This window comes from Cavia porcellus, unplaced genomic scaffold, assembly GCF_034190915.1.
Source record: "Cavia porcellus strain 051 isolate PalLab524CR breed Dunkin Hartley unplaced genomic scaffold, mCavPor4.1 scaffold_28, whole genome shotgun sequence".
NCBI lineage: Eukaryota > Metazoa > Chordata > Mammalia > Rodentia > Caviidae > Cavia > Cavia porcellus.
In genome coordinates, this window is record NW_026947511.1 from 47,304,015 (window position 1) to 47,330,993 (window position 26,979).

A 26,979-nucleotide genomic window follows, 5' to 3' on the forward strand; every position below is an offset into this window, starting at 1 on the left:
ATGACATAGATCGTGGGGTTCGGGCTACTGAGTCCCAGCCAGGGGCCGGGTGCGCAGTCGGGGGATCAGCGGGAGGGAGGAGGGGTCCCCCTCCAGGTGGAGACCGAGGGTGGGGTTTCCCTGGCGGCAGTGGGCGGCGGCTGGGGGCGGAGGCTGGCCTGGGGGCGGGGGCGGCTGGGGGCTCTGGGCCGCTAGGGTGGCCGGGGACGCACAGGAGCCACGGCCGCGGAGCAGCGCGCAGCGCAGAGCCCCGACGGCACCCATCTCGCTGCGTGGAACTGGGTCGCTGAGGGCAGCGGGCACGGGACAGCGGCCGACACCTCCCAGATCGCGGGTGCCGAGCCTGCTTGCTGTCTCTTGTCAGCCTACGGGGACCCCGGGTCCCTGGGGCCTGGTGTCCTGGTCGCCCAGTCATGGAGCGGGGCAACCGCTGCCATCGCCTGCTCCTGCTCCTACCTCTGGTGCTGGGGCTGAGTGCTGCCCGGGGCTGGGCAGGTAAGAGGAGCCCGGACGCCGGGTTGTCGATTGTCGGGGGCAACTGCAGCTCTGAGCGTCTGGGAGGGGACCGCTGACGCCGGGGGCAGGAGTTTCTCTGTAGGGGACGGCGTCAGGGTCCAGAATGGAGGCAAGGCCCTCAGCCCCTGGGAGCCGGGATAGGAGAGAGGAGAAGGCAGGTAAGCCTTCCGGAAAGGACAGGGACCGCCACAGAGGCCTCCGCGGGGTCCTCCGAGAGACCTGAAGAGGGCCAGGGCCAGTGTGGTCCAGGTCCGGCTCCTGCTGGGGTGGCAGGAATCAGGGTTGCCGGTGAGGAAGGAGGGGTGGACATCCCTGGGATGGAGCAGAGCCTGAGGAGCGGAGTCTGAGGAGCGGGGGAGGAAGGATGCCTCGACTGTCTGTCCAGTGTCCGGGAGGCCAGGGTCCTCCACCCCCTCCCTGTGCCCTCAATGCTGCCACGCGGCTGGCTCTGGGGAGCATCGGGGCCAGCTGCCAACAGGACGGCCGCTGGACAGGCCGGGATCAGGTGTCTGAGGCTGCAGCCAGCTCTCCGCATTCCTGCCCCGCCCCTCCCCCACTGGCCAGCGGGCTCCCCTGGGACCCCGGTGTCCACAGCCCCCATCTTTCCCTCCCTCTCTTCTCTCACAGCACCCAGAAGTCCTGGTTCCCAAGAAAGGGGGTGTGGTATCAGAGCAGGAGGCTGAGGGAGCTCTTGGTCTCAGCCGGGCTGGACAGAATAAGCCCCCATCTCCTGGGAATACGGGGGCTGTTCTGTATGAATTTGGCTGTTCAGCCTTCTGTGTTCTGGAGAGAAGACACAATGGCAGCGTAAAGGACTTAGATTACAGAAAGAACTTCAGAGCTCGAGGAGCGGAGCTCCGGCACAGGAAAGTGAAGTGTAGGTTATTACAGATCTAGGAGGGGAAGATGACTGTCCTTATTTTGGGGCTGAGCCAGCGGAGGGGGGACTCCAGGAAGATGGGGTTACCCTGGAATTCCGAGATTAGGGATGCGGAATTTGAGGTCCAGCAGCGCCGGCCACTGCAGGGCAGGAGAGGCCTGAGATGGGAGAGTTGGTGGCTCACAGCAGGAAAGGGGTGGGCGGACCTATGGGTGCAGGCACCGACTGTCCTCTCCTGGGCTTCCCAGGAAGGTGGGGGCCCCCGAGGTCTCCTTGGCCTGGGGTCTCTGTGAGTCTCTGTCTCGCTCACCTGGGTCTCTCAAAGCGGCCCTTGTGTGTTGGTGTTTGTGGAGCTGCCACACGCAGGGGCCAGGCTCGGGCGGGGGCGGGGGTGGCCGCGGTTTCCCGGCTGCTGGACTCAAAGGGCCTTTTCTCTGCTCCTCGCCCCACCTTGCCCACCCCGCCCCGCTGCGCTCTCCTGATGGCTGTGGCCTCTGGCCTGCCCTACACTTTTCTGGACGTTTTGCTGGAACTCGTTTTGGGATTTTTCCAATTTGGGGCCAATGATGTGAGACGTGTGTGACTTGGGGAACAAGCCAGGGAGAGGTGACCTGTCAACTTCCAGGGAGTCTGGGCCAAGGCAGCAAGGTCTGGGCAGAGCAGGCTGGTGACCTGGGTCTTGGACCTCTGGATCTCAGGTGGTGGGGGTGGCAGCGAGGGCTGAGATTGCAGGTGTGGGGAGCTTGCCCGGGTTTTGGGCAAGGACTCTGATGGGATCCACAGCTGTGTGGCTCTGGGCCCTGGACCTGCTCCTGTTCTGCGTGGCAGCGTCAGCCCCCACCCCTGTCCCTAGCCCATCTCCCAAGCCAGGGGCACAGGCTCCTGTGACAGCGTTCCCTGTGTCACCCTCAACATGGGCCATGCTGTCCCCATGTCCCTGATCAGGATGGTAGCAACTCGAAGCCCCCTCCCACAGAGCCGGCTCTGAGCTCTCTCCCTGGCGGCTTCCCTGCTCCTCCTGTGCCCAAGATGATCGATCGCCCAGATGTTGTTTGTGCTGAGGTGGGACAGGTGCCAGAAGCAGAGACAGGAGATACGGCGAGGGAATAAGGCAGAGGGAAAGCAGCGGGGAGAGAAGAGGATGGGCTGAGTGTGGGGGAGATGGAGACCGACAGGTGGAGAGACACAAAGAGCTAGAGACCCAGAGCCAGGGAGATGAGATACAGATGGAGGGAAGAGGTGTTAAGTTCATAGAGATTGCCAGGCGGGGAGCCAGAGGCAGGGGGCAAGAGTGGACGTGGCGTCCAGGTTGGCCAGTGCAGCCCTTCCCCTCCAGGTATGTGTGTGGTGGCGGCTGTGACTGTCAGCTCCCAGGGAATATGAGCCTAGGCAGCTAAGTTCTAGGTGACACCTTCCTGGCCCTTACCCCCCTGGACTCTCTTAGGTGCACCCCCCGTGGACGTGCTCCGGGCCCTGAGGTTCCCCTCCCTCCCTGATGGTGTCCGGAGGGCCAGAGGCATCTGTCCAGAGGATATGGCCTACCGAGTATCCCGGCCTGCCCAGCTCAGTGCGCCTACCCGCCAGCTCTTCCCAGGTATGCATGTGAACATGGGGAACCCATGGGGCCGCCCAGGATCACAGCGGGAGGGGGAGGTTGAGTCTTTCTTTACCTCTCACTGTCTGCTGTGTCTCTCTCGGGTACCAGGAGGCTTTCCCCAAGATTTCTCTCTGCTGACTGTCGTCAGGACCCGCCCTGGCCTCCAGGTGTCCCTCCTGACTCTCTACAGTGCACAGGGCATCCAGCAGCTGGGCCTGGAGCTTGGCCGACCTGTCCGCTTCCTGTATGAGGATCAGACCGGCCGGCCTCAGCCCCCGGCTCAGCCTGTTTTCCGAGGCCTCAGCCTCACGGATGGCAAGTGAGTCCGTTGGCCTCTCTGGCCTGCCTGGCCCACCCTTTCAGGGAGAGGGCCCCAAGATCCCCGGCCCTCTACTGGGAAACCCTGTGGGCCTTCTAACCATATAGCACACGTGCTCTGGCCAGGTGCCAGTCATGCCAGGCCGGGGTTTGGGCTTTGGAGTTCGTATCCTCATTCTGTATATTGCATAGCCTGTTCATGGACAGATTCCTTTACCTTTTTGAGCTTTATTTGCTGGGTTTGTAAAGTAGGTGTAATGCGGTAGAATCATGACAATCAGATGTGTGGTGCGGGGCACTGTAAGTGTGCAGTACCCAGTAGCTGCCGTGGTCCCCTCTGTGTTGCTGACTTAGCTCTCGCCAGCTATGTCCACTGCTTCTGACCCCCCCCTTCTGGTCACTCACCTGGACCTCTCCCTGCCCATGACCAGGTGGCACCGTGTGGCCGTGGCTGTGAAGGGTCAGTCGGTCACCCTCATTGTGGACTGCAAGAAGCGCGTCACCCGGCCCCTGCCCCGCAGTGCCCGCCCCGTGTTGGACACCCGTGGAGTGGTGATCTTTGGCGCCCGAATCCTGGATGAGGAAGTCTTTGAGGTGAGCAGAGCCCTTGAAAAGGAGAGATTTCTTGTGCCCAGTCACCCTCTGGCTTCACTCCATCTTCCTGTTCCCTTGGCATGGTTTTCCTCTCATGGATCTTTATTTCTAGTTTCCATTTTTAGGGGTAATTTTTTCTTTCTGTAAGAGAGCTAGACGTGTACCTGTATAGATAGGTTGTCCACCGCCACATCTCTGTCATTTCATCTACCCACCTGTCTCTTCAACCAGCCCAGTCACCCACCAGCTCACTCACCAGGCACCCCCAGTCCTTCTGTGTACACAGGCGTGCGTCTGCCACCCACTGTCTGCACCGTCCATTGCGCGGTTACTCACCTGCTCCTGCAGTTTGGCTTGTATCTGCCCGCTCGGACACCCTTCCCCTGCTCAGCCAGTTCCTCCTTCAGACAACCCGTGTACCCATCAGTCTGTCCACCCTTGACAGCCCATCTGTCCACTCAGCTGTGGGCCTGTCCTCTCCATCCACAAGTGCATGTGTCCATTTGTCCACCCAGCCACTGGGCTCCTACCACACCCACCTCCTTCGTTCAGTGCACTCAGCCCCCCATCTCCTCAGCCACTGGCTCCCCGCACGGCCCTTGGTTTGCACACGTGTTAAACTCCATCCACCTGACCTGTCTACTCTGTGCCTTCCATTCATTGACCCACAACCGACCATTACATGCATCCATTCACCACTCAGCATTCCCACTCAGCCATACACTTACCCACCCCCAGCCTTCTCCTCTCCATTAGCCTTTCATCTCTCTGTGCTTCTACTCAGCCGGTCAACTTTTGCTACATACCTGATGACCAGGGGAATAGTATGAGGTCCTATTACCCCAAGGAATTCCCAGCTTGGCCTTGGAGATGAGACATCTCCCCCCAGTAAAGTGTAAGGCCGGGTGTCTAAGCATCAAGCATGGGACAGGTGAAGGGCACTGGAAGTCAGAAAAAGGTTCTCCTCCTCCACTTCCAGAGGTCCTGAGAATTCCCGTCATCACTGCCAGTGTGAGGCCAGAGCAGCGAAAGCTGGGCCTCTGTCTTTGGAAGCCATTGTGAAAAGGCTGGGGCATCACCGCGGGGTCAGGGAGCAGGCAGTGTCGCACTGGAAATCCGAAGGCCTGAGTTTGAGCCCTCCCTCTGCCACTCTGCGTGACCCTGGCCCAGTAATCCATTGCAGAATGGAATGAGTCTAAAGATGGGCAGAAAGACCCTTGTTCTACTGACTTTCCCATGGTCATGAAGATCCCTTGAGGTCCTCTGATCCTTCAGAGTGCTGGGCACAGGGGGGCCGGCAGTGCCCTTCCCCATGACATAGCTCTCCATGGTATCAGCCTCCTGCCCTTGTCTGAGTTTCCCTCTGGCTGTCTCTGCCCTGCCTCCATCCACGTTCCTCCCTCACGTCTTGGCAGGGTGATGTACAGGAGCTCCTGGTTGTTCCTGGAGTCCAGGCAGCCTATGAATCCTGTGAACAGAAGGACCTGGAATGCAAGGAGAGTCAGAGCGAGAGACCTCAGGGCAAACCGTCTCACAGAGCCCAGAGGTCTCCGCAGCAGCCACCGTCGGGACTTCACAGGCCACAGAACCAGGAGCCCCAGCGACAGGTGAGGGCGCGGGGCAAACCCGCACTCGGTGCCCTGCAGGGAGGGAAGACACCCGGGCCTCTCCCCGGCCGCCCCAGTGTCCAGGGCCCCTGTCCCTCTGCGGGCTCCCGGCCTCTCCTTAGCTCCTTTCCCCGGGACTACCTCCTTCCCCGCTGCCTCCCCTCCCACCTCACTCAGCAACGTTTTTATTTTCCTGTCAAAATAAAAAGTTGTGATGAGGACCTTGTGGCTGGGAACTGCGTTCCCTGCTCCTGTCTCATCCTTTCCCGTTTTTCTAGAACTGTGTCCCATCCCTTTCTTGAATTAAGAGATTGGGTGACAGTGGGCAGGGTTGAGCCTTGGGGAGGGGTGGGGAGCAGCATAGGGGAGACACAGGAAGAAGCCAGAAGAGCCAGGAGGAGAGAGGGGGCAGGGGCAGGGAGGCCCCGTCTGTGAAGTGTGGGGCCCCTTCTCCGTGGAGGTGGGAGGGGAGGTGGGGTTGGGGGTCTGGGTGGGTAGGGTGAGGGATTGAGCCGGGGTTGTGGTCTGGAGTCAGAAGGGTCAATCTCTTAATCATGTCTGCTTCTGTCCCACGCGTGGGGCCTGCTCTCTCCTTCCCGCCCCTCCCTGCCCCCTCCTTACCTCAACTTCTCCGTTTGACCTCGATTCTCTGCTTCTGGCTTCATACCCTCCCCGTTTCCCAACTCCCGCACCGTCCCTGTCTGGCTGTCTCCCTTCCCCCATCTCTCCCTCTCCCATCCCCTACCCTCTTCCTGCCTGGCCCCCCAACCCCAGCCCTCTGAGTCTCTCTACTACGACTACGAGCCTCCCTATTACGATGAGATGACCACAGGGACAACCCCTGACTATCAGGTAAACTCAGGGACTCCCTAACCTCCCCCTGCCTCCCACCAATCCCATCTCCCGGGCCATCTTCCTTCCCGCCCCGGTTTCTGGGGAGAGACATCTTATATTTAGATTTTGGAGGTTTACTTACTGCCCCTCCCCTGTCTCTCTGCTGCAGCGACCTCAGAGCCCCAACCACAGGGCTCCCCCTCTCCCTAAGGGGCTTCCCCGAAAGTCTAGCCCACCTGCCAAGAGGTCAGCGGCCCGGCAGGCGCCCCCCTCTCCAGGCCGGAAGCCCTCTCAAGCGGGAGGCGCTGGCTCGGCAAGCAGCCAGCCTGCCCCTTTCCGACCAGCTCGGCAGGCTGCTCCCCCAACTGCCCGGGCCCCCACCAGGACCAGAGGCAGCGGTTACCGGCAGGTAGAACTGGGGCATCCAGATCTCTGCCCCCAAACGAGATTTCGGAGATTCATTCTCCTCTGACTGTCCCCCTCAAAGGGGCTGCAAGATCTGAGATTTCCCCCAACCCCCAGCGTAGACAGACAGCGACCTGGGGTGGGGGCGGATCAGGGGCTGCTTTGCCTCCCTTCCTGCTAACCTCCGGCCTTCTTCTCCATCGCTCCTCCTTTCTCCCACTCCTGGGGGTTAGTACCCCACCCCTGGTGAAGAGGAAGGAGTCCTGGAGTCAAGCCCCCTGCCACTCCCCGAGGAGGTAACTCCACCCACCCTCATCCCAGCAGGGGCTGTGGGCGTCTTGATGAGCCGGTCCCATCTCTGGCTGGAGGGCTCCTTGTCCCATCCTTGTGCAGCCTTCTGTCTTCTGGGCCCTTTGTCCCTGTGGGTCTGCTCGTCTCTCTAAGCACAGCTGTTTCCTTTGCTGTCCACGCCACCTTTGTGGTGCTTCGGTTCTAGAGTAGCTGCTTCTTGGTGTTGCTGTCCAACAGGCTTGTTTCCGTCCAGGTTTCCCTTCTGAGTCTGTTTCCTGCTAGTGGCGTCACCTGTTGCTCCTCCTGGTCTCCGCACCTGTCTCTCTGCATCTCCGTCTCTCTTACACTCCTGGATTCCTTGTCTCTGTTATGTCCATGGACTGTCCACTTTGCATCCAGCCCTCCAGCCACCCTCTTTGTTAGTCACCATTTTTTTCCCACCGGGTCCATTGTCTGGACATTTTCTTGGCCTTTGATGGTCACCCTCATTCTATGTAACCACTCCCTCTGATTGTCTTGGGGAGGAAAGTTCCAGTCCCAGTTACCCTCGGGGATCCTTCGGGCTAGCAGGTGTTGAAGGTGGGGGTTCCAGGATTAAACTCCTAACACCTGTCCACCCCTTCTGCCTCCCCACCCCGGGAAGGAGGAGGCAGAACTCCAGGTGCCCCCCACAGCCGACGGGTTCCTGGCAGAGCACTATGGGGAGGGGGGCACAGGCGCCCCGGCGGGGCTCTACGATTACACCTATGGCTATGGGGATGATTATCGCGAGGAGACGGAGCTTGGCCCTGCGCTCTCTGCGGAGACAGCCCGCCCGGGAGCCGTAAGTGGAGGGAGCCTTCTTCCTGGCATCAGCCGGAGCTGCTTCCTGCTGCTTCTCCTCATTGTTGGCTGGGAGCGACTTCCCTGTGGCAGCGGTTTGCCCTTGTCTGTGGGTGAAAGACGTCTGTGTTGCTTGAAAAGGTTCCGCGCTGCCTTCCCTGGCCCTGCGTCTCTCCCTGTGTCTCCCTGTGGGTCCTTTTGCCCGTGGCCCTGGAGATTTTGTTGTAATGCCATGCCGCGTCCTGTCTTTCCTGGCCACCTCCTGTCCAAGTTGTGTGGGATTTCATGAAGATTCTGTCAATAGGATCTGCCTTGTGTCTGTGTTCAGTCTGTTTCCATTGTTCTTCTTGATCAAAAGAACTTGTGTCCGTGTCGCTGCCTAGTGATGTGACCTGCTGCGTCACGTTTTCTATCCTGTGGGCCGATTCTTGTCTGTCTCTCGCTGCCTCTCTAGCCATGGCATCCATCTTGGTGACAGCCTGTGGTTGGACTGAAAGAGATTTATGATTTGTGTGCCGACTCTTATTTCTCACACTGTCTCGTGACAGTTTCTTTGACAATAAGACATTTTCTGTGTCTCAGATGATCCAGATCATAAAGTTTCCATTTTGGACCTAGATATTTATCATGGCTATTTCCTGTCTGTTCTTGCCTTGATGTTTGTGTTTTTTCCTCAGAGAACTGCTTTTCACTGTCATAATTCCATTTGTGGGAGTCCTTTTTAATCTGTTCTGAGACTCTTTCTTCCCTCTTGGTCATGGCAGCCATCTTGTTGCTGGAAGTCCACTTCCTGGATCCTCTTCTCTGGGCTGTTTCCTGTCCGTCTAGCCACTTCCTGTTTGTCGGAGTTGTTTTCTAGCCATCTTGGCTGTGTTTAATTTTTCTTGGCGCTGGCATCGTTCTGGCTTCCAAGCATGTGTCCCTTGTTTTGTCTCCCTTGGTAGTTGCTTGCATCTTCAGCACTGCCTGTCAGTGGAGTATTTCCTGTCTGCTCCACTTCATCTTCTGCCAGCCTTGCCCGTATGGCTGCCTCTTCCCCCCTGCCGCCTCACCCGCCACACCTCCCCTCTCTAACATTGCCAGCCTTAACCCTCCGCTGCCTTTCCTGTGTGCTGCCCTCGGGGGGCTTAGAGTCCATGGGGGTGGGCGAGTTGGGAACCGACCCTTGCTGTTGGGTCAAGTGGAGCTGCAGGGGGTTGTTCCAAGATCTTTGCTGAACAGTCAGAGGCGGGGTTAATGTCTTCCACTCTCCCTGTCCTCAGCTCGGGTCTAGGCCCAGGTTTGGGGTAGGCATGCAAGGGGGAGTGTGGGAGGGAGAGGGGGCTTGCTTGGGGTACAAATGAGATTCAGAGGAAGCAGATAGAGCCTTATTGGGAACAGGATGAGATGGCTCTGAGCCTTGGAAAATGACCTCAAGGGTTGTATTTTCCAAAAGCCAGTTACAGGCCTGAGTTTAGAACCCTAGTGGACTCGCTCCGCAGAGCTACTTAAGGTTTGGGTGCTAAGTCTTGTGGTGGGGGGCGGTGTTTAAACCTGTGAACTCTTTGAATTTCTACGTGAAAGTCTACATGTAAGAGGATATACTTTTTTTTTTTTTTTTTGATTCTGGGACTAGAACTCAGGGTCTCTCACTGGCCAGGTCGGTGCTGTGCCACTGAGCTGTACCCCTGGTGCAAGGGGATGTGCATTTTGTTTTCTAAAGAGAGAAAAGACACATAGCTGTCATCACATCCTTATACAGGTCCAGGCCTTACCTTTGCCTGCCCTCAAATAAAAGTCTTTCCATTGTCCCCGAGAGATTGTTACTTGATGGGCTGGAGTACGGGTGAGGGGATGGGTGGTTTCTTAGAGTTCTCAGGGTTCCTGAGGTGACAGGGAGCATGGGGAACAGTGTGAGGTCCTCCAGAAGGGAATTTGCGAAGGTCAGGGCTTTGGTTTCAGAAAGAGAAAGAAGCCACGGCAGAGACCGAGTTGTATCGCTGAGGCGTGGCTGGGGACCGGCAGTGTTGAGGGGAGCCCTGAGGTCCTTATGGCAGGCACAGGAAGTCTGTGAGCAGGAGTTTTCTAGAAGAGCTGGGGAATCTTTTAAGCAGGGCCGGTTGGTTTCTGAAGGCCCAGGCATGAAGACCTGAACCGGGATGGGGCAGTCCTGGTGTTCCGGCTGCTCATGGGCCCCGCTGGGGGTTACATGTGTGTTTCCCTCAGGTTGCCCGTGGACCCCGGGGGCTGAAGGGAGAGAAGGGAGAACCCGCAGTGCTGGAACCCGTGAGTTACATCTGTCACTGAGCCGAGGGAGGTGGAAAGAAGAGGAGAAAGCGGGCATGGGGTACTTGTCCCTCAGCCCCTGACGTTGCCCTCTAATTCCACAGGGTATGCTCGTGGAGGGGCCCCCCGGCCCAGAGGGCCCCGCGGTGAGTGTAGCTGTGACCTCAGCCTCTGTTCTTTGCTCGGAACCTCCTGCAGGCTCGGCAGCACTTTGCCTGAATGTGCCTCCTCCTCCTCGGAACTCCAGAGAGGAGTTCTGACCAGAGCTCTCGTGGTCCCAGGGCTCTTCTGTAGACAGTGTCCCTGATGCCCACACCTAACTCCCTGTTCTTTTGTTTCTCAGGGATTGGCTGGTCCCCCTGGAATCCAGGGGAACCCAGGCCCTGTCGGAGACCCCGGCGAGCGGGTAAGGGAGCGTTCTATGGGTAGGGGATGGAGGGAGGGCAGCTGTGGAGGAGCCATTGTACCCAGCGGGTTACCGTGGTAACTCCTTATCAGCCAACTGATTGAATGGTGGCAGACTCCCCAGATACCCAGAAAGGAGGGCATACTCTGGGCAGAAGAGGAGTGCCCTGCTGTCTCACCCACCTTTTCTCCATGGGGTGGGGGCTCAGGGATGATCTGGGGCATCTTCATTTACTCTGCTGAGAAATGATTCTAAATGATGCCAAGACCCCAGCACCCTCTTACTGAGGTCAAAGTGCCCATGTGTTCTCATCCTTTTGCATTCCAGGGCCCCCCTGGCCGAGCAGGGCTCCCTGGATCAGATGGGGCCCCCGGCCCTCCCGGCACCTCCCTCATGCTCCCGGTGAGTTGTCCTCTGAGCTTTGGAGTGGGCTGGTGGGGAAAGCAGGGCTGCAGAAAGAACCAGAAAGGCAGCAAAGCTGTGGGGGATTTCCAAAGATGAGCCGCCCGGACTGATCTTTGGTTATTTATTTTTTTAGAATGATCTTTGGGGTGGGAGGATTCGAATTCATTAGATGATCTAGAACCAAACTAGAACCCAGGTTGCATCGTCTTAGAACCAGGCAGAAAGTCCTGAGTTTCAAGGAGGGTCTAGAACCGAAGGCGCCTTTTGGGAGAAAGAGGCTGGAAAATGGGGAGGAGGACAGGCGCTGAGATTCTGCAAACTCCTGGGTCCTTATCTGGAGCTCACAGTAGATGCCAGAGGAGGGGGGTGGACTGTTTTAGGACTTGGGGTATGGGGCAGAAATGCCCACAGGGAGGAAGCATCTGACTGCGGAGGTTCCGTGGATTTCCTGGGTGTGAACTTGGACCTTTTCTTCTTGGCCCTCAGTTCCGGTTTGGCAGCAGTGCAGGTGACAAGGGCCCCGTGGTGGCAGCACAGGAGGCTCAGGCCCAGGCGATTTTGCAGCAGGCACGGGTGAGGAGCACCGGAGGGGATCCCAGCAGTGCGGGGGTGGGGTTGAGTGGGGGATGGATGGATGCTGGGAAGGGGCCAGAAGGGTGGGCTGCAGCAGCCAAGGAGACCAGGGAAGGCTGAGTGGTTTGGGCCTGAGCAGGAGGGTAGGGGTGGGAGGGTGAGTTTGGGGCCCTCCTGAGCTTCCCCAGCTGCCCCTCCTCAGCCCTGACGTTTCCTCACTCCTGTAGCTGGCGCTTCGTGGGCCCCCGGGTCCGATGGGATACACAGGCCGTCCTGGACCCTTGGTAAGTGAGCGGGGGTGATAGCTGCCACCACGGGGCCCTTTGTGTGTTGGGGTATGGATAATTCTGGAAAGCAGCCATGTTGGAAGTTGTTTTGCTTCTTTGGGGAAGGGCTTTAGAGTCACTATTGGGAATGTCCTTCAGCTTGGTCACCTTCTCTTTGCTTTCACAGGGGCAGCCTGGGAGCCCTGGCTTGAAAGGAGAATCAGGAGACCTAGGACCTCAGGTGAGGGCTCCTCTCCTGGTGCCCAGCCCAGTGGCTTGCCTATCTGTGTCCATTAACCCTTTTCCGTCTCTGTCCTCATCAGGGCCCCAGAGGGCCTCAGGGTCTCGCAGGCCCTCCTGGCAAGGCTGGACGGAGGGTGAGTATGCAGCGCTGGGTGCAGGTGGGGGACGGGGCTGGGAGGCGGAGGACTGAGTCTCTTCTGGCTCTCACACCTCCCCTTACCCCCAGGGCCGAGCGGGCGCTGATGGAGCCCGAGGGATGCCTGGGGAGCCCGGAGTAAAGGTAACAGGCGTGGGACCTCTCTGCCACTCTACTTCAGGACTGGACAGTTCTCCTTGTGTCCCCAGGGTTCGGCCTGGGAGGGGTGGCTGGGAAGAACTTTCACTCCAGCTGTCCCTCTTCCTCCTAGGGTGATCGAGGTTTTGATGGCCTCCCAGGGCTACCTGGGGAGAAGGGACATAGGGTAAGTGTACGGGGGGGCAGCTGGCTCCTGGGGTGGGGTAGATCTGTGGAGGGCAGGTGGGGACCTCTATGTAAGGAGGCTCGGGCCTAGCAGGAGCCTTGAAGGTAACCAGTTGATTATAGGGTGTTCAGTGTCTGCAAGTGAAGGGGACTCTGAGACCCCTCTTAACGCTTCCCCTATTTTTCAGGGTGACACTGGTGCCCAGGGCCTTCCTGGGCCCCCTGGTGAGGACGGAGAGCGGGTAAGTGCCACGGTGAGGGCAGGGGCTGGGGACCAGAGACATCTAGGAGGCCAGGCCTCTGTATTCTGTCCTTCTCTTCCAGGGAGATGATGGGGAGATCGGGCCTCGGGGGCTGCCCGGAGAGTCGGTGAGCATCTGGGGTTTGGGCTGGGCAGGGTGGGGACTCTCGGGAAACCAGGGAAGGGACTCATCTGCAAAAGGGACATGTTGTTTCTGTCTCATTTACACTGTCTCCTCTCCCAACCTGGAATGCAGGGACCTCGAGGACTCCTTGGTCCCAAAGGCCCCCCTGGTATCCCTGGGCCCCCGGTGAGTGACTCCCTGACTTCTCCCACTCTGCCTCCCCCCCCCAACCTGTGGCTCCTGTGGTCCCACCTGTCCCCGCTCCGGCTGTCACCCCCAGGGGCACTTGGAGGGCCATGTGGCTCAGGACACCAGGGCTCTGAGCACAGCCAAAGCAAAACAGAAACCCTCAGCAAGAGCAAAACAGAAAGCCTCAAACCCACAGCTCCATGGCCCACGCCCGCAGGTCTGGGCCGGCTGTGCTGTGCTTAGGTTTGGGAGAATCTGTGGCCTGACTGAGGAGTGCCTGCCCCGCCTGCCCTGTCCACCCGTCCACCCGTCCACCCGCTGGGCCTCTCTAAAACCACAGGTCCCTGGAGGCCCAGCTGGAGCTCAGGCTTCCAGCCGCTCACGCCCTTCTCGTGTTTCAGGGAGTCAGAGGCATGGATGGACCCCAGGGTCCCAAAGGGAGCTTGGTGAGTAGCGGGTGTGGAGGCCCAGCCCCTTCACCCCAGGTGCCTGACCCCGTCTGCTTCCCGCTCCTGTTGTCTTGGCTGCCTCTGCTCCCTGCCCTTCTGGCTCTGTCCCCTCTCTTCTGACTCCCACCTGGCTGCCTGTTTCTAGGGACCCCAGGGAGAGCCGGGACCTCCTGGACAGCAGGGCACCCCTGGGACCCAGGTGAGTGGTCCTTGGCACCCTCTCCAGCCATGGTGACTCCGTGGGCTCTGTGGTGGGTTAGGTTCCAAGTGGGGACGAGAAATCCAGGGTCCCCAGGCCTCTTGCTCATGTCCTACATGGGAATGTTGAGGGTGGCTGGGGGAATGGCCCACCTCTGTGGCCCCCGTGACTTCTCTCCCCTTGTGTAGGGTCTCCCTGGGCCTCAGGGTGCCATTGGCCCTCATGGCGAGAAGGTGAGTGACTAAGGGTGCAGAGGGCAGGGGGTTCTGGGGGTATGTGGGGGGCTTGGAATATCTCCTGGGGTCTTAGCAGTGACCCCAGTAGCAGCTCCCAGTCTGCTCATCTTCCTGCAGGGCCCTCAAGGGAAACCAGGGCTCCCTGGCATGCCTGGCTCAGACGGACTCCCGGTGAGTGGGGCCCACTTTTAAACCCAGATCTCACACAGCCCTTTGCCTTCGAGCTCCTCCTGATGGTCCCTGTGCTGGAAGGCACTGGGGGTGCCCAAGGTCAGCTGGCTTTGTGCGGTCGGGGAGTCTGGGTTGGACGCAGTGTAGGGAGAGGAGCGGGGAAGTGATGACACTGGCGGTCATGTGGTGCATCTCCTGCCCCTTAGGGTCACCCCGGGAAGGAAGGTCCTCCCGGAACCAAGGGAAACCAGGTGAGCTCTTCCGTGCCCCCTTTTACCTCCTGGAGGGGCCTGTGCCTGCCTGGGCCCCCTGCCCTTGGGGTCTCCTTTTCTCTTCCCGTGTGTGACCCTGACATTATCCTCAATTTCCCGCCCTGTCCTTCCATTCCGATTTCTCTTGCCACCTGCTGACCCAACAGTGACACCCCAAGGACCCTTTATAAGTGCCTCTCTTTCTTCTTGCAGGGTCCGTCTGGACCTCAGGGTCCTTTAGGATACCCGGGACCTCGAGGTGTCAAGGTACCTGACCCTGGTGGAGCGAGCTGGGGTATCAGGGGCTGGGTCCCTCGAGTCTCCAGCCTGATCCTCATCTCCGTTCTCTGTCTTCCTCCAGGGCGTGGATGGAATTCAGGGTCTGAAGGGTCACAAAGGTGAAAAGGTGAGCACTGTGCCCCCAGCTTCCTGACACCCCTGTCCTGCCCACCTCCTCCCTCTTTCAGGGTGCCCTGAAATCCACCCTGTCACCTGTGTTCCCTGAAAACCCCCACTTTAACTCCCCCATCTGGCTGTGCTCTCACATCTGTCTCTCTCAGGGTGAGGATGGCTTTCCTGGGTTCAAAGGTGACATAGGCGTGAAAGGCGACAGGGTGAGTAGACACCCCACGCTGGTCCCTCTGCTCCTCCACTTTGGCTCTCTGATCCCCAGCCTTTTCTGTGAGACCCTGACTCCCAGCTCCAGTGCTGTGGCCCATCACAGCCCGATCCCAGTGGGGCCTCTGTGCCATGTTCTCTGCCTTCCTGGCCTCCAGTCCACTCCTCCTACCCGGGGTCTCCCTGGACCGTGGTAGCTTTTGGGGCTTCCCCAACCCCGCTAGAGGAGAGATCTCTGCCTCTGCCTGTCCTCTGTCCGGATCCCCCAGCCCTGACACTCACCTCCCCAATTTTCCCAGGGCGAGGTTGGAGTCCCTGGCTCCCGGGGAGAAGATGGCCCTGAGGGCCCAAAGGGACGCACTGGACCCACTGGGGACCCTGGGCCTCCTGGGCTCATGGGCGAGAAGGTGATGGGAATGGGGACGGGGGATCTGGGCCCAGGGTCTCTGGGATGTGGAAGGCGGGGCCTGGGCACTGAGAGGGGTGGGAAGGAGATGGGACGTAGCAAGGGTTCGGCCATGTACTGTGTGGCCCTGTGTGCGGTCTCACCTGGTTGCCAAGGGGTTGGGGGTGCAGCAGAAGTCAAGGAAAGTCCTTCTCATGGTGCGCTGCTGGCCGGGAGCACCAAGGTGGAGGGGCTTTGTGGGGGGTGGAGTGGGTGGTGTGCAGCCTAAGCAGAATGGGGGCCTGTGAGAGCCCGGCCTTGGGGGCGCTGGAGAAGACGGAGCTGAGGGCGACAGGTGGGCAGTTGCTAGTGCACAGTGATCCCGCCTTTAGCAGACTGGTCTGACATCAGGGAGACACTGGACGGGGGAATCCGCTCTTGAGAGAAAAGCTCGAATGCTTCAGGCCCTTGTAGTGGGGAGGGGATGGGTTTGGTGGGAAGCGTTGCTGTTGGGAGCTGATGGTTTCCAGGGAAAGTGGTGTTTATGACTCCTCTTGCCCTCCTACAGGGCAAGCTGGGGGTTCCTGGCCTGCCTGGCTACCCTGGACGCCAGGGTCCCAAGGTAACGTGATGCCCTGTTTGGGCCCCTCTTCCTTTCCCTTCCCTGTCCCTGGTCCTGGGAAGCACAGAGTGGCAGAGTCCTGGATAACTGGGGGGGGGGGGGCTGCCATTCTACAGATGTAAAAACAGAGGCTGGGGGGTAGCATGGTTTGCCCGAGGCCACCTGATCCTTGGCAAGGTCCAGGGACCCTGGCTGTGGTTGGCACAGCTTCTCCTGGTCCCGCACCCCCTCTCCTTTCCTGACTTCTCATCCTGCTTCTCCACCCCCACAGGGGTCCCTGGGATTTCCTGGTTTCCCTGGAGCCAGTGGAGAGAAAGGAGCCCGTGTAAGCTGGAAAAGGCGCAGAGGTGGCGGGAAGGGCTGGTGGGTGTTGGAGGGGTCACACCCCATGACATCCTCTGCTCCGTTCTCACCAGGGCCTGTTGGGGAAAGCAGGACCTAGGGGGGAGCGAGGTCCCACGGTGAGTGTGGGGGACACGGGCTCTGGGGTTCTGAGCAGTGTATGTGGGTATTTCTGACCATGTCTTTTGCTCACCCAGGGCCCGCGGGGCCAGCGGGGACCCCGAGGAGCCACTGGCAAGTCTGGAGCTAAGGTTGGTGGCCTCTGCAGGGCTCTGCTGCCTCTGCTCATGGGTGGCAGCTCCTTCTCACCCCCCCCCCCCCATGGCAGGAAGCAGCTCCTTTCAGTGCTTGCCTCTGTTTCCCCCCGCAGGGAACATCAGGTGGTGACGGCCCCCATGGGCCTGCTGGAGAGAGGGTGAGTGTGGCTGGAGGGTCTTGTTGCCCACTGCTCTGCAGGCAGGAGCTGTGTCCCCTGCCTGATGTTGTCCGTCCTTCCTGACTCTGCGTATCTCTGTCTCCAGGGCCTCCCTGGACCTCAGGGCCCCAATGGATTCCCTGGCCCCAAAGGCCCCCCGGTAAGCTGACCGCTGACGCCGACCTACCTTGGTCCTCAAGTCCTGCTTTCCTATGCCCCTGCCCAGCCCAGGGTTCACCTGACCTCTGAACCCCTTCCAGGGACCTCCTGGGAAGGACGGGCTGCCTGGACATCCAGGCCAGAGAGGAGAAGTGGTAAGTGACACCCTCATGCCCAGAACCATTGAGAGGACCATGGGGCTGCCAGCAGAGTGAGCAGGCACCCATGCTGCTGGTGCCACCCCGTGCTGTGTGACCTCCCTCCGGGGAGCCCTGGCTCTGCCCTGCTCTCTCCGTACCTGCTCTGATCTCCTCTCCTCTCCCAGGGCTTCCAAGGGAAGACGGGCCCACCTGGCCCCCCTGGAGTGGTGGGACCCCAGGTAGGTCTGCCTGCAAGGGAGAGTGGACCCCAGATCCGGGGTCAGCCTCCTAGTCGCACATCCCTGGCCCTAGTTTGCATGCCCCGGCCCTGGAGGGTGGGGTGTGGGGCCGGGTCCTGAACCTTTGGTTGCCAGCCCTGGGCCGGTTTCCTTGTGCTTGGGGAGGAGGCAGTTCCCATCAGGGACACCAGGTGGCGCTGTTACTCCACACCGGAAGGCAAGGCGAGCGCGGCCCAGGGAACCCCAGGAGGATCCTGCTCGCTCCTGGGAAGCAGTAAAGGGCCTTAGAGGGGTATTTTAAGGCGGCAAGGGTGGACTCTGGGTAGACAGTGGGGTGAAGGGCTGATCCTGGGAACTCTACCCCTTTTCCAGGGAGCAGCAGGAGAAAGTGGTCCCATGGGGGAGAGAGGTCACCCAGGCCCCCCAGGACCTCCTGGAGAGCAGGGACTGCCTGGCACAGCTGGAAAAGAAGGGACCAAGGTCAGTGAGGGACCAGCAGAGGGGAACTTGGGGGCTGGGCCTGCGTGCTGAAAGGGATGGTGATGGGCTTTACAGAGATTTCTTTGCCCAATTCAGGAGCATGGCTGTGGCTCACACCTCTCTTTTCCTTTTAGGGTGACCCTGGCACCCCTGGGGCTCCCGGGAAAGATGGCCCAGCTGGTCTGAGGGGCTTCCCAGGGGAGAGAGGCCTCCCTGGCACTCCTGTGAGTGGGGCCCCCAGCCACCTGCCTGTCACGAATCACCCTGCTGCACCACTCCCTGCTCCACCCCTGTGAGCCCCGAGTCCTCCACGACCCTTATCCTTGCTGCCATGCGTCTTAGCAACCTGTTTGTTCCCTCCTGGCTCCCTTCTGGCCTCACCTGTTGTCCCGAATCTGCGCTTCATAGGGTGGCCCCGGTTTGAAGGGGAACGAAGGTCCAGCTGGCCCTCCTGGCCCTGCAGTGAGTCTGGGGTCCTGGGGGTGGGTGGAAAGGGGTGGGGGAGGCAGGGTGAGGACCAGCGTCTGACAGGACCAGGGGACTGGGCAGGGGAAATCTTGGGTCATCCAGAATGCCCCCGACTTTCAGTGTTCCTCCTGGTCAGGGTCCTTCGGTTTTGGTGGGCTGGAGTCTCTTTCCTGGGGGCCTGACTCAGCTTCCTCATGTAGGGCTCCCCTGGAGAGCGAGGTGCAGCAGGATCAGGGGGACCCATTGGCCCCCCAGGGCGCCCAGGCCCACAGGGTCCCCCAGGAGCAGCTGGCGAGAAAGGCGTCCCGGTGAGTGCGGGGGGCCTGGGCTGGCTGTGTGCTGAGGTGAAGGCTGTGGGGTCTCCGGCAGGGTGTGTGAGGGTGAGGGTCACCTCCAGGCTGTGACTCCTTCTTTATTTCCCTCAGGGTGAGAAGGGTCCTATGGGTCCCACCGGCCGCGATGGGGTGCAGGGTCCTGTGGGACTTCCTGGGCCTGCTGGACCCCCTGGTGTGGCAGGAGAGGATGGTGACAAGGTGAGGGAGCCCGTGGCCTGGCGGGTCACCTGTCCCAGTGAAACTGCGGCTGTGGGCATGGCTTCCTTAGCCCCGTGTTGTCTCTCCCTCCTCCACCATCTCCTTTCCCTGACGTCTCGTCTGCCTTCTCCACGCAGGGTGAGGTGGGGGACCCTGGACAGAAGGGCACCAAAGGAAACAAAGGCGAACATGTAAGTGCCGTGACTTGGCCTGTGTGTGCGGGCACAGGCCCGCTTTGGAAATCTAACCCAGAGCCATTCAGGGCTCTGCCGCTGAGCCATCTCCCCAGCCCATGACACTGGCCTTTGACCTCCTGCCTTCTGGAGTCCCTGACTCTTCTTTCTCCCCCAGGGCCCTCCTGGACCTCCCGGACCCATTGGTCCTGTGGGGCAGCCTGGAGCAGCAGTGAGTGTCCCTCTGCCCCACTTGAGTCCCCAGGGGTCTCTGATCTGCTGTGGTTCCCTTCCGCCCTTGGGATGGGCCTGGGAGTGGGGCTCTGGGCCTGGTGCCCACTCCATGTGGGGTTTGTGGATAGAGAACATCTGACTATCTGTGTCCCTGTCCCTGTCCAGGGAGCTGATGGGGAGCCTGGAGCTCGGGGGCCCCAGGGACACTTTGGAGCCAAAGGTGACGAAGGAACAAGAGGCTTCAATGGGCCGCCGGGACCCATTGGTCTGCAGGTGAGTTGGGGGCTGGGGCAGGGGCTGAGGGGCTGATGTTGGCCCCAGACGCCTACCTGCAGCCTGCCCATGCGAACTGGGTGGGGACAGCTGGCCGGGAAGGCAGGTGGGCCTGAGGGAGGGACCATGGGGACCGGTCTGCCTATGGCCACACTTCGGGCGGGTTGGTCACCTGGGTCTGTGCTTTGAATTCCGTACAGGGCTTGCCAGGCCCCTCTGGGGAGAAGGGAGAAACAGGAGATGTGGGTCCCATGGTGAGTGTGACCCCTCCCCCACCCTCCCCCATCGCACCAGCCACCAGCCCCAGCCCAGCACTCCGCTAAGACCTCACCATGCACACTGGGCCCTGGCCTGCCCCCCCATCCATGCCCAGCCCCACCATCCTGCTCCATCGTGGAGGTCTCCCCTTCCCCATTCTCTTCTCTGATACATCTGCTCCCTCCCAGGGACCTCCCGGCCCCCCAGGACCTCGCGGCCCAGCTGGACCCAACGGTGCTGACGTGAGTCCCCTTGGTCTCCTGCCGGGGGCCCCTGCTTTGCCCTTGACCTTAGGCTTTGCTCAGGCCTCTGCCTGTGCCAGGCAATGACTCTTCTCTCCTTCCTGTGTTCAGGGCCCGCAAGGTCCCCCAGGAGGTGTTGGGAACCTCGGTCCCCCTGGAGAGAAGGTAACTTGGATCAGTCCCTGGGATCTGGGGGTAGAGGTTGGATTTCTGCCCGTTTTATTTGTGGGTACAGAAGAGAAAGAGGTGGGGAGCACAGGGACTGGGAAAGGAAGGAGGCTTTCACCCCATCAATGCTTTTTTTTCTTTTTAGGGGGAACCAGGAGAACCAGGGTCTCCAGGGGTCCAGGGCGAGCCAGGTGTCAAGGTAAGTGAAGCTCTGAGGCCTGGACCCCAACCTTGTGTCCCCCTGTGAGCCGGCTCTGTCCATTCCCAGCCCAGGCCTCTCTGCCTGGTCTCTGGGCCCGAGTGAGCCCGTGCCATCCTGTCCCTGGGGGCAGAGGTCCCCATCTCCTGTCCCTCTAGCTGCCCTGCTGCTCCCTCTGACTTTAGGAGGGTGTCATGGTGTCACCGAGGGGACAAAGAGGCTGGAATCAGGGCTGCATCCCTGAACTTGGAGCCCCCCTCAAGACCACCTGTACCCTCCTTGTCCTCCAGGGTCCACGTGGGGAGCGTGGGGAGAAAGGAGAGTCGGGGCAGGCGGGAGAGGCCGGGCCGCCCGGACCTAAAGGCCCCACAGGCGACGATGGCCCCAAAGGCAACCCTGTGAGTTTGGGAAGTTCTGGGAGGGAATGGTGCCTCCTAGGAGGAACACAGGGTCTGGTGCAGAGGGAGTGAGAAATGCCCTGCAGTCAGCACCCAGATGGCGGAGGAGGCACAGGGGTGTGTGGGTGACAGAAGGGGCTGCTCCTGAGCCTGGGGTCCCTGGACGCTGCCTGTGGCGAGGAACAGACCCAGGCGTCTGTGCTGGCTCTGGTGGCTTGGTCTGCTGTGATTGTGACCCTGGTTTTCGCTCTGGCTTAGGGTCCTGTCGGTTTCCCGGGTGACCCTGGCCCTCCAGGAGAAGTCGGCCCTAGGGTGAGTCCTGTCCAGAGCATCTGCAGAGGGATGGGTGCAGCCGAGGGACCTGGGTGCTAGGCAGCTGGGAAACATCGGGGCAGGAGGGTGGCAGTTTGGGGGTGATGCCATCTGGGTTGGGAGCTGCCTTTGACCTTGTCTCCTCTCTGCAGGGCCAGGATGGTGCTAAGGGAGACCGAGGAGAGGATGGCGAACCAGGGCAGCCTGTAAGTGACCAGAGACCTCCCCCGCCTCAACTTGAGGCTTTACACCCCTCTTCTGTGCTCTGCAGAAGGGGCTCCCAGTCTGGGAGCCACACATTCACCCTACTTCCTCCCTCCCTAGGGATCCCCTGGTCCCACTGGGGAGAATGGGCCACCTGGACCACTTGGGAAGCGGGTGAGTGGGCTGGACGCCTGGGACCTTGCGTGGCAGCCCTGGTGTGCGGTGGGTGGAGGCAGGGACAGTGGCAGGTGGTGGGCAGGGAGGGCCTGGTGTCTGATTGTGCCTGGTGGGTACACACTTGCAGGAGTGGACCTTCAGTCCTGCTGTGTGCACCTCGTGTAGCTTAGCTCCTGGGGTCTGGTCTCCTATTCTTGCCAGGGGTAGCAGCACGTACTGACCAATCAGGATGAGCTCTGGGGGGCTGGCATTTTCTAGAGGTCCTTGCTGGGCCAGGGGTTAGGCTCCTAGATGCTGGGACCAAAAGTGGCCAGGAGGTGGTCTGTGGTGTGACCCTCTCCACCAGAGGCCCAGAACCGCTCAGTATTCTAGCACCTGGTGCAGTGATGCCTGATCTTACCGCCTGCGAATTGGCCCTCTGTGTTTGGGCCCGTGTCTGTAATGTGTGTGAGTGTGTGTACACGCATGTGTGCACCAGTGTGTGTGCAAGAGGACAGGAGCAGCAGGAGTTCAGCCTGGCTGCCCACGGCCTCATTTCCTTCCTGCCTTCCCACAGGGTCCTGCTGGCACACCTGGCCCCGAGGGGCGCCAGGGAGAGAAGGGAGCCAAGGTGAGGGTGCGGCCACCCCGTATGGGGCTAGAGATTCCCTCAGTTTCCTCCCTGGGCTCCCTCTCTCCCCAGATGCCTGTCCCATGGCCACCCCGCTCCTTCGAGCCCTTGTGGGGACAGGGGCTCTGTATTTGCCGCTGCTCCAGGGTTTCTGGAGGTGTGACCCCTCTTCTCTCTCTCCCCCTTTCCATCTTGAGCCCCCTGTCCCCCCTGCTCGTCTCTTTTGGACACATTTTCTGTGTTTCAGGGAGATCCTGGTGCCGTGGGTGCCCCAGGGAAGACAGGCCCTGTGGGTCCTGCTGGCCCAGCAGGAAAACCTGGCCCTGATGGGCTGCGGGGGCTCCCAGGCTCAGTGGTGAGTCGTGGGATGCAGCACAGGGTGAAGGCCCGTGGGAGGGGTACAGTGTGGGGATGCCCCTCCTGACCCAGGTCTCCCCAATCTGTAGGGTCAGCAAGGCCGTCCTGGAGCCACAGGCCTGGCGGGGCCCCCTGGCCCTCTGGTAAGTGATGGACGGGGCTGGGTCAGTGCCCTGGGGCAGTGGGCGTCAAGCTGAAGCTGTGGAGGGAGTGGGGGGCCTGGGGAGAACTTGGTCCCACCTTTCTCTGGAGAGAGTGACTTCCGGTCTCCCCACAGGGACCCCCAGGGCTTCCTGGTCTCCGGGGCGATGCAGGTGCCAAGGGGGAGAAGGTGAGTGACAGACATGCAGCTGGGGGTCTCCCACCACCCTCACCCCCTGAGACCTGTGGGGCCAGTGAGTGTCCACCACTCTGCCTCAGCTCCCAGCACCCAGTCCCTGGTGGCCCTTGCTCTTGGGGACACTCACAGGGCTGCTCTCTCCCCAAACTCCGTACCCTGCCCCTCTTGTCTTCTTGACCATTTTTGTGTGTGTTTTGGGGGTTAGATTTGTGGCATCACACAAATTGAGCATGCGCTGTATCACCGAGGTGGACCCCCAGCCCCTTGACCATCTTCCCCATCACGTGACTCTCCCTGCATCCTGGTGACCACTGTCCCCTCCTCCAGGGTCACCCAGGTCTCATTGGACTGATCGGCCCCCCTGGAGAGCAAGGAGAGAAGGGTGACCGGGGACTTCCTGGCCCTCAGGGCGCCGCTGGACAGAAGGGCGAGACGGTGGGTGGAGGGTGTAGGCCTGGAAGTCCAGGGGATAAGGACGGGAATCTCGGTGGGGTGGGATTCGGGACGCAGCTGTGGGGTGGGAGTGGGTGCTCTGGAGGCGGCGAGGGGGACCTACCTGACCCAGGCCTCTCCCCACCTCAGGGCATCCCAGGAGCATCTGGCCCCATCGGTCCTGGAGGGCCTCCCGGCCTCCCCGTGAGTATCCCGCTGGTCCTCTTCTAGGTCCTCCAGCCCCACTGTCTGTAACCTCATGGGACTTCGTCCAGCTGCAGCCCTCACGGCCCTCCAGCACTTCTGTCCCTGTGTCCCAGTGTCTCTGGGATGCCCCCGTAGTCCTCAGCGCCCCCACATGATCCAGGGTCCTGTGGACATGTGACCCTGCTCTCCTGTCCTCTATCTTGGCCTTTCCTGTGACCGTTATTTTGTTCCTCATTTTACAGGGACCTGCTGGCCCCAAAGGAGCCAAAGGAGCCACAGTGAGTGACCCCTGTCACCTCAGACCTCTGCTCCCCCAGCTGGCTTCACCCCATCTCTCAGGGCAACGCAACCCCTGCCCCCAGCTCCTCATTCCCAGCCAGGAGACTCATGTGACCCCTCCGTGACCTTGACCTCATGCTTGACCTCTTGACCTCACCCTGACCTCATTAATCCTTTGTCAGGGCCCGGCTGGACCTAAGGGAGAGAAGGGCGTCCAGGGCCCCCCAGGACACCCGGTGAGTTCTGAGGCTGAGCCTGCTCCTCTGGCTTCCCTGTCCGTCACTTTCACGGCCACCTCATCTCACCCTTTCTGTCCCTCCCCCCAGGGGCCTCCAGGCGAGGTGATCCAGCCTCTGCCCATCCAGATGCCCAAGAAGACTCGCCGCTCGGTGGACGGAAGCCGCCTGATGCAGGAAGATGAGGCCGTGCCTACTGGGGGTGCCCCCGGCAGTCCTGCGGGGCTGGAGGAGATCTTCGGCTCCCTGGACTCCCTGAGGGAGGAGATTGAGCAGATGAGGCGGCCGACAGGGACCCAGGACAGCCCCGCTCGCACCTGCCAGGACCTGAAGCTCTGCCACCCGGAGCTGCCCGATGGTGAGGGCCAGCTCAGGGCTGGGGCGCTGGGCGAGCGGAATGGGCGCCAGGGCCTTGGGGACGGTGCCAGGCTGGGGCAGAGGCCGAGGGGCTCGGAGCAGGGGCTCCTGATCCTCCCGCTCAGGAGGACTCAGCCCATGGTCAGCCCACAGGGTCCTGCCAGTGCTTGCAGGCCCTGGAGTGGACAGCTGGGCACCTGGAGTGGACAGAGACGCATGCATGAGCACTTGTGTTCATACTCAGCCTCATAGGTGACCCAGTGTGAGAGTGTCACGCGCCTCCACTCAGACGCCTGGCGTTACTGTTGGGGGCAGGAGTCAGCCGTGAGGGCCCTGCAGCAGGCGATGAGGGAAACTGAGGCAGAGTACCAAGAATGCTGAGGGGAGGGTTGGGGGTTCAAGGTAGGTGGAGAGAGCAAAGGCCATCTCAGAACACAGACCCTGACCTCCTGTCCCTTCGTCAAAGGAGAGTACTGGGTGGACCCCAACCAGGGCTGCGCCCGGGACGCCTTCCGGGTTTTCTGCAACTTCACAGCAGGAGGCGAGACGTGCGTGACCCCCAGGGATGACGTTACCCAGGTAAGCCTCGACCCAGACTGCACTGCCCTATTCCTGGCACGGTCCCCTCAGGGCCTGGTGGTGTCTAGAGTCCTTGGCCAGTGCTCTACTGTCCTCCCCTCGGATGTGCCGCCCGGGGATGTGCCGTTCCCTGCCCTTGAACACTATGACAGACATTGCTTCTGGCTCACACCGCACTGTGCTGAAGCCCGACTCGGCGGCTCCTCTGCAGCTGCTCCCCAGGCCCGCGGTGACCCTGCCCGCATCTCTTTGCAGTTCTCTTACGTGGATGCAGAGGGCGCCCCTGTTGGTGTGGTCCAGCTCACCTTCCTGCGTCTGCTCAGTGTCTCTGCCCACCAGGATGTCTCCTACCCCTGCTCCAAAGTGTCCCCCGACAGTCCCCTGAGACTTCGGGGAGCCAATGAGGATGAGCTGAGCCCTGATACCAGCCCCTACGTCAAGGAATTCCGAGATGGCTGTCAGGTGGGGCCAGGAAGGCTGGGCGGGAGGGGGACCCCAGTGCAGGCTGCAGGGAGGAGGTGGGGGCCTTTGGGGCAGGGTACCATCGATAGCAGGAGGAGCTAGTGGGGGTAGGGAGACAGGAGCCCGACTCCTGTGAGCTGCCTGGGTGGGGCTGCCTGGGGGGGGCACTGCTGTCATGCAGGCTGAGCTGGGTGGACTCCATCAGGGCAGAGGGTCCCCAACTGAAAACTGGGGGCAGTGGCACACAGACACCCCCAGTCTGTACATCCTGAGTCACTGCACGGGGTTGAGGTGCTTTGAGAGGAGCCAAGCCTGATGGTGGGTTTGGGAGTGCCCTGGGGCTCATCCTGGCCTCTCCTGTCCCCTCTTCAAGACGCAGCACGGCCGGACAGTGCTGGAAGTGCGCACCCCGGTGCTGGAGCAGCTGCCCGTGCTGGATGCCTCCTTCTCTGACTTGGGGAGCCCCCCGAGGCGGGGAGGGGTGCTGCTGGGCCCAGTCTGCTTCATGGGCTAGGACCTTCTCCGTGTGACTTGTCTGACGCCACCGGGCCCACCTGAGATCACACAGCATTGGCTCTGCATCTCCTCCCACCAGGACCATGGGCCAGGACCCTGAGAACCCCATCAGGGGCAGTCGGGGGAGGGTGCGATTCCAGTGCCAGGGACACCGCAGGGGAGAGTGGCACTAGTGGCTCCCCATCCTTCCACCTAGAGCCTGTGACTGTCATCGGAGAGCTGAGACCCTTATTTAAAACTCACCTGCCAACCACCCCAAACAAGTGGAAGAGAAAGGACACTGTGTATTTTGTATTTAAAAGTAATTATATTAATTATTTAAAGAGCAGAAAGCACTATAACAAAAAGGATAAAGAGAGAAATGCCAACAGAAGTCCCCTGATGTTGGAGACAGGCTCTCCGAGGGTGGGCTGCACCCCACCTTTGCCTGAGGGCCTTCCTCAGTGACTGTGTGGGGGTGGCCCAGTGAACCCCACATCCTACACCCCCCAGTACACCCACTGTGAAAGTTGGAACACAGGGTCTCCTCAGGGCTCTGACCCTCCCCAGGGTGGGGCCCCCTCCTCTCTTCCTGCCAGGGGTTGGCTCCCTGCCCCAGCCAGCTGCTGTCCCCTCACTGGGCTGGGTCTGGCAGGAACTGGCTGCTGCTGGAGGACCCAGTTATGCTCCCAGGGAAGATGATACCGAGATCTGTCCGCACTGGCGGATAAATCGCCATGACCCAGCTCCTGGAGTACCCCACTGTTGTCCTGGTCACCCCAGACCTGCTCTGGACCCTTCCCTGATCCCGCAATTAAAAGGGTTAATGTGTGGCTGGAGGCTGGCGGGACTCCGGAACCGCCTTGAGTCCCTGACTGACGGTTAAACAAAGTGATTGTCTGCCCCCGTGTGAGCGTTGGTACCTGTGTTGTTATTTCAGTGTCTCCCAAACCCCTCCAGCCCCCTCAGCTGAGCCCTTACCAGAAACGGACGGCTTCATCCTAGCCCTGGGCGCACCGGGCTGGGTGGACCCCAATCACACGCGGGTGCCCAGCTGCTCCGTGATGTCACACGGGCTGCGTGTCTCGGGCCCAGGGTCCCGCACCAGTGCAGAATGCGGAGTGCGCACATCAAATACAACCCCCCAAGATCTTTAGGGGCTTGTGGGCCAGAAGGAGCCTTAGGGGTCCCGTCTTAACTTTCCAACGGGGAGACCGAAGCCCCCCTCCAATATGACCTCTACC

The 26,979-nt window shown here is 60.8% G+C and overlaps 1 protein-coding gene across 3 annotated transcripts; it reads left to right on the forward strand.

Annotated features, from left to right (window-relative positions):
* The first annotated feature begins 207 nt into the window (after positions 1-207).
* Col11a2 (collagen type XI alpha 2 chain) lies at positions 208-26,645 on the forward strand. Of its 3 annotated transcripts, none has more exons than XM_013156965.2 (67): positions 208-495; positions 2,841-2,990; positions 3,102-3,312; positions 3,743-3,905; positions 5,321-5,512; positions 6,287-6,364; positions 6,516-6,755; positions 6,985-7,047; positions 7,686-7,865; positions 10,070-10,129; positions 10,234-10,275; positions 10,473-10,535; positions 10,863-10,937; positions 11,427-11,513; positions 11,741-11,797; positions 11,967-12,020; positions 12,103-12,156; positions 12,249-12,302; positions 12,430-12,483; positions 12,671-12,724; positions 12,807-12,851; positions 12,980-13,033; positions 13,438-13,482; positions 13,631-13,684; positions 13,873-13,917; positions 14,038-14,091; positions 14,298-14,342; positions 14,556-14,609; positions 14,704-14,748; positions 14,903-14,956; positions 15,260-15,367; positions 15,914-15,967; positions 16,239-16,292; positions 16,384-16,428; positions 16,507-16,560; positions 16,680-16,724; positions 16,831-16,884; positions 16,985-17,038; positions 17,209-17,262; positions 17,635-17,742; positions 17,877-17,966; positions 18,151-18,204; positions 18,411-18,518; positions 18,636-18,743; positions 18,881-18,934; positions 19,095-19,148; positions 19,316-19,423; positions 19,624-19,677; positions 19,870-19,923; positions 20,035-20,088; positions 20,237-20,290; positions 20,581-20,688; positions 20,947-21,000; positions 21,153-21,206; positions 21,325-21,378; positions 21,938-21,991; positions 22,239-22,346; positions 22,438-22,491; positions 22,626-22,679; positions 23,016-23,123; positions 23,271-23,324; positions 23,570-23,605; positions 23,789-23,842; positions 23,933-24,200; positions 24,666-24,778; positions 25,034-25,240; positions 25,614-26,645. In XM_013156965.2, exons 1-67 carry the CDS (start codon positions 414-416, stop codon positions 25,752-25,754), a joined length of 5,451 nt encoding a protein of 1,816 aa, XP_013012419.2. In that variant the 5' UTR covers positions 208-413; the 3' UTR covers positions 25,755-26,645. The 3 variants fall into 3 exon arrangements, with proteins under 3 accessions (XP_013012419.2, XP_003473978.2, XP_013012420.2); XM_013156966.3 differs by lacking the exon at positions 208-495 and adding an exon at positions 2,108-2,732; XM_003473930.4 differs by lacking the exon at positions 6,516-6,755.
* Positions 26,646-26,979: the final 334 nt, after the last annotated feature.

What these genes read in the sequence shown, in the direction of transcription:
- Col11a2 (XM_013156965.2), top strand. Translation starts at nt 414, where the DNA reads ATGGAGCGGGGCAACCGCTGCCATCGCCTGCTCCTGCTCCTACCTCTG. An exon ending in CTGGCAAGGCTGGACGGAGG is followed by an intron (nt 12,157 to 12,248) that starts GTGAGTATGCAG and finishes CCTTACCCCCAG; the next exon opens with GGCCGAGCGGGCGCTGATGG. An exon ending in AGGGTCACAAAGGTGAAAAG is followed by an intron (nt 14,749 to 14,902) that starts GTGAGCACTGTG and finishes TGTCTCTCTCAG; the next exon opens with GGTGAGGATGGCTTTCCTGG.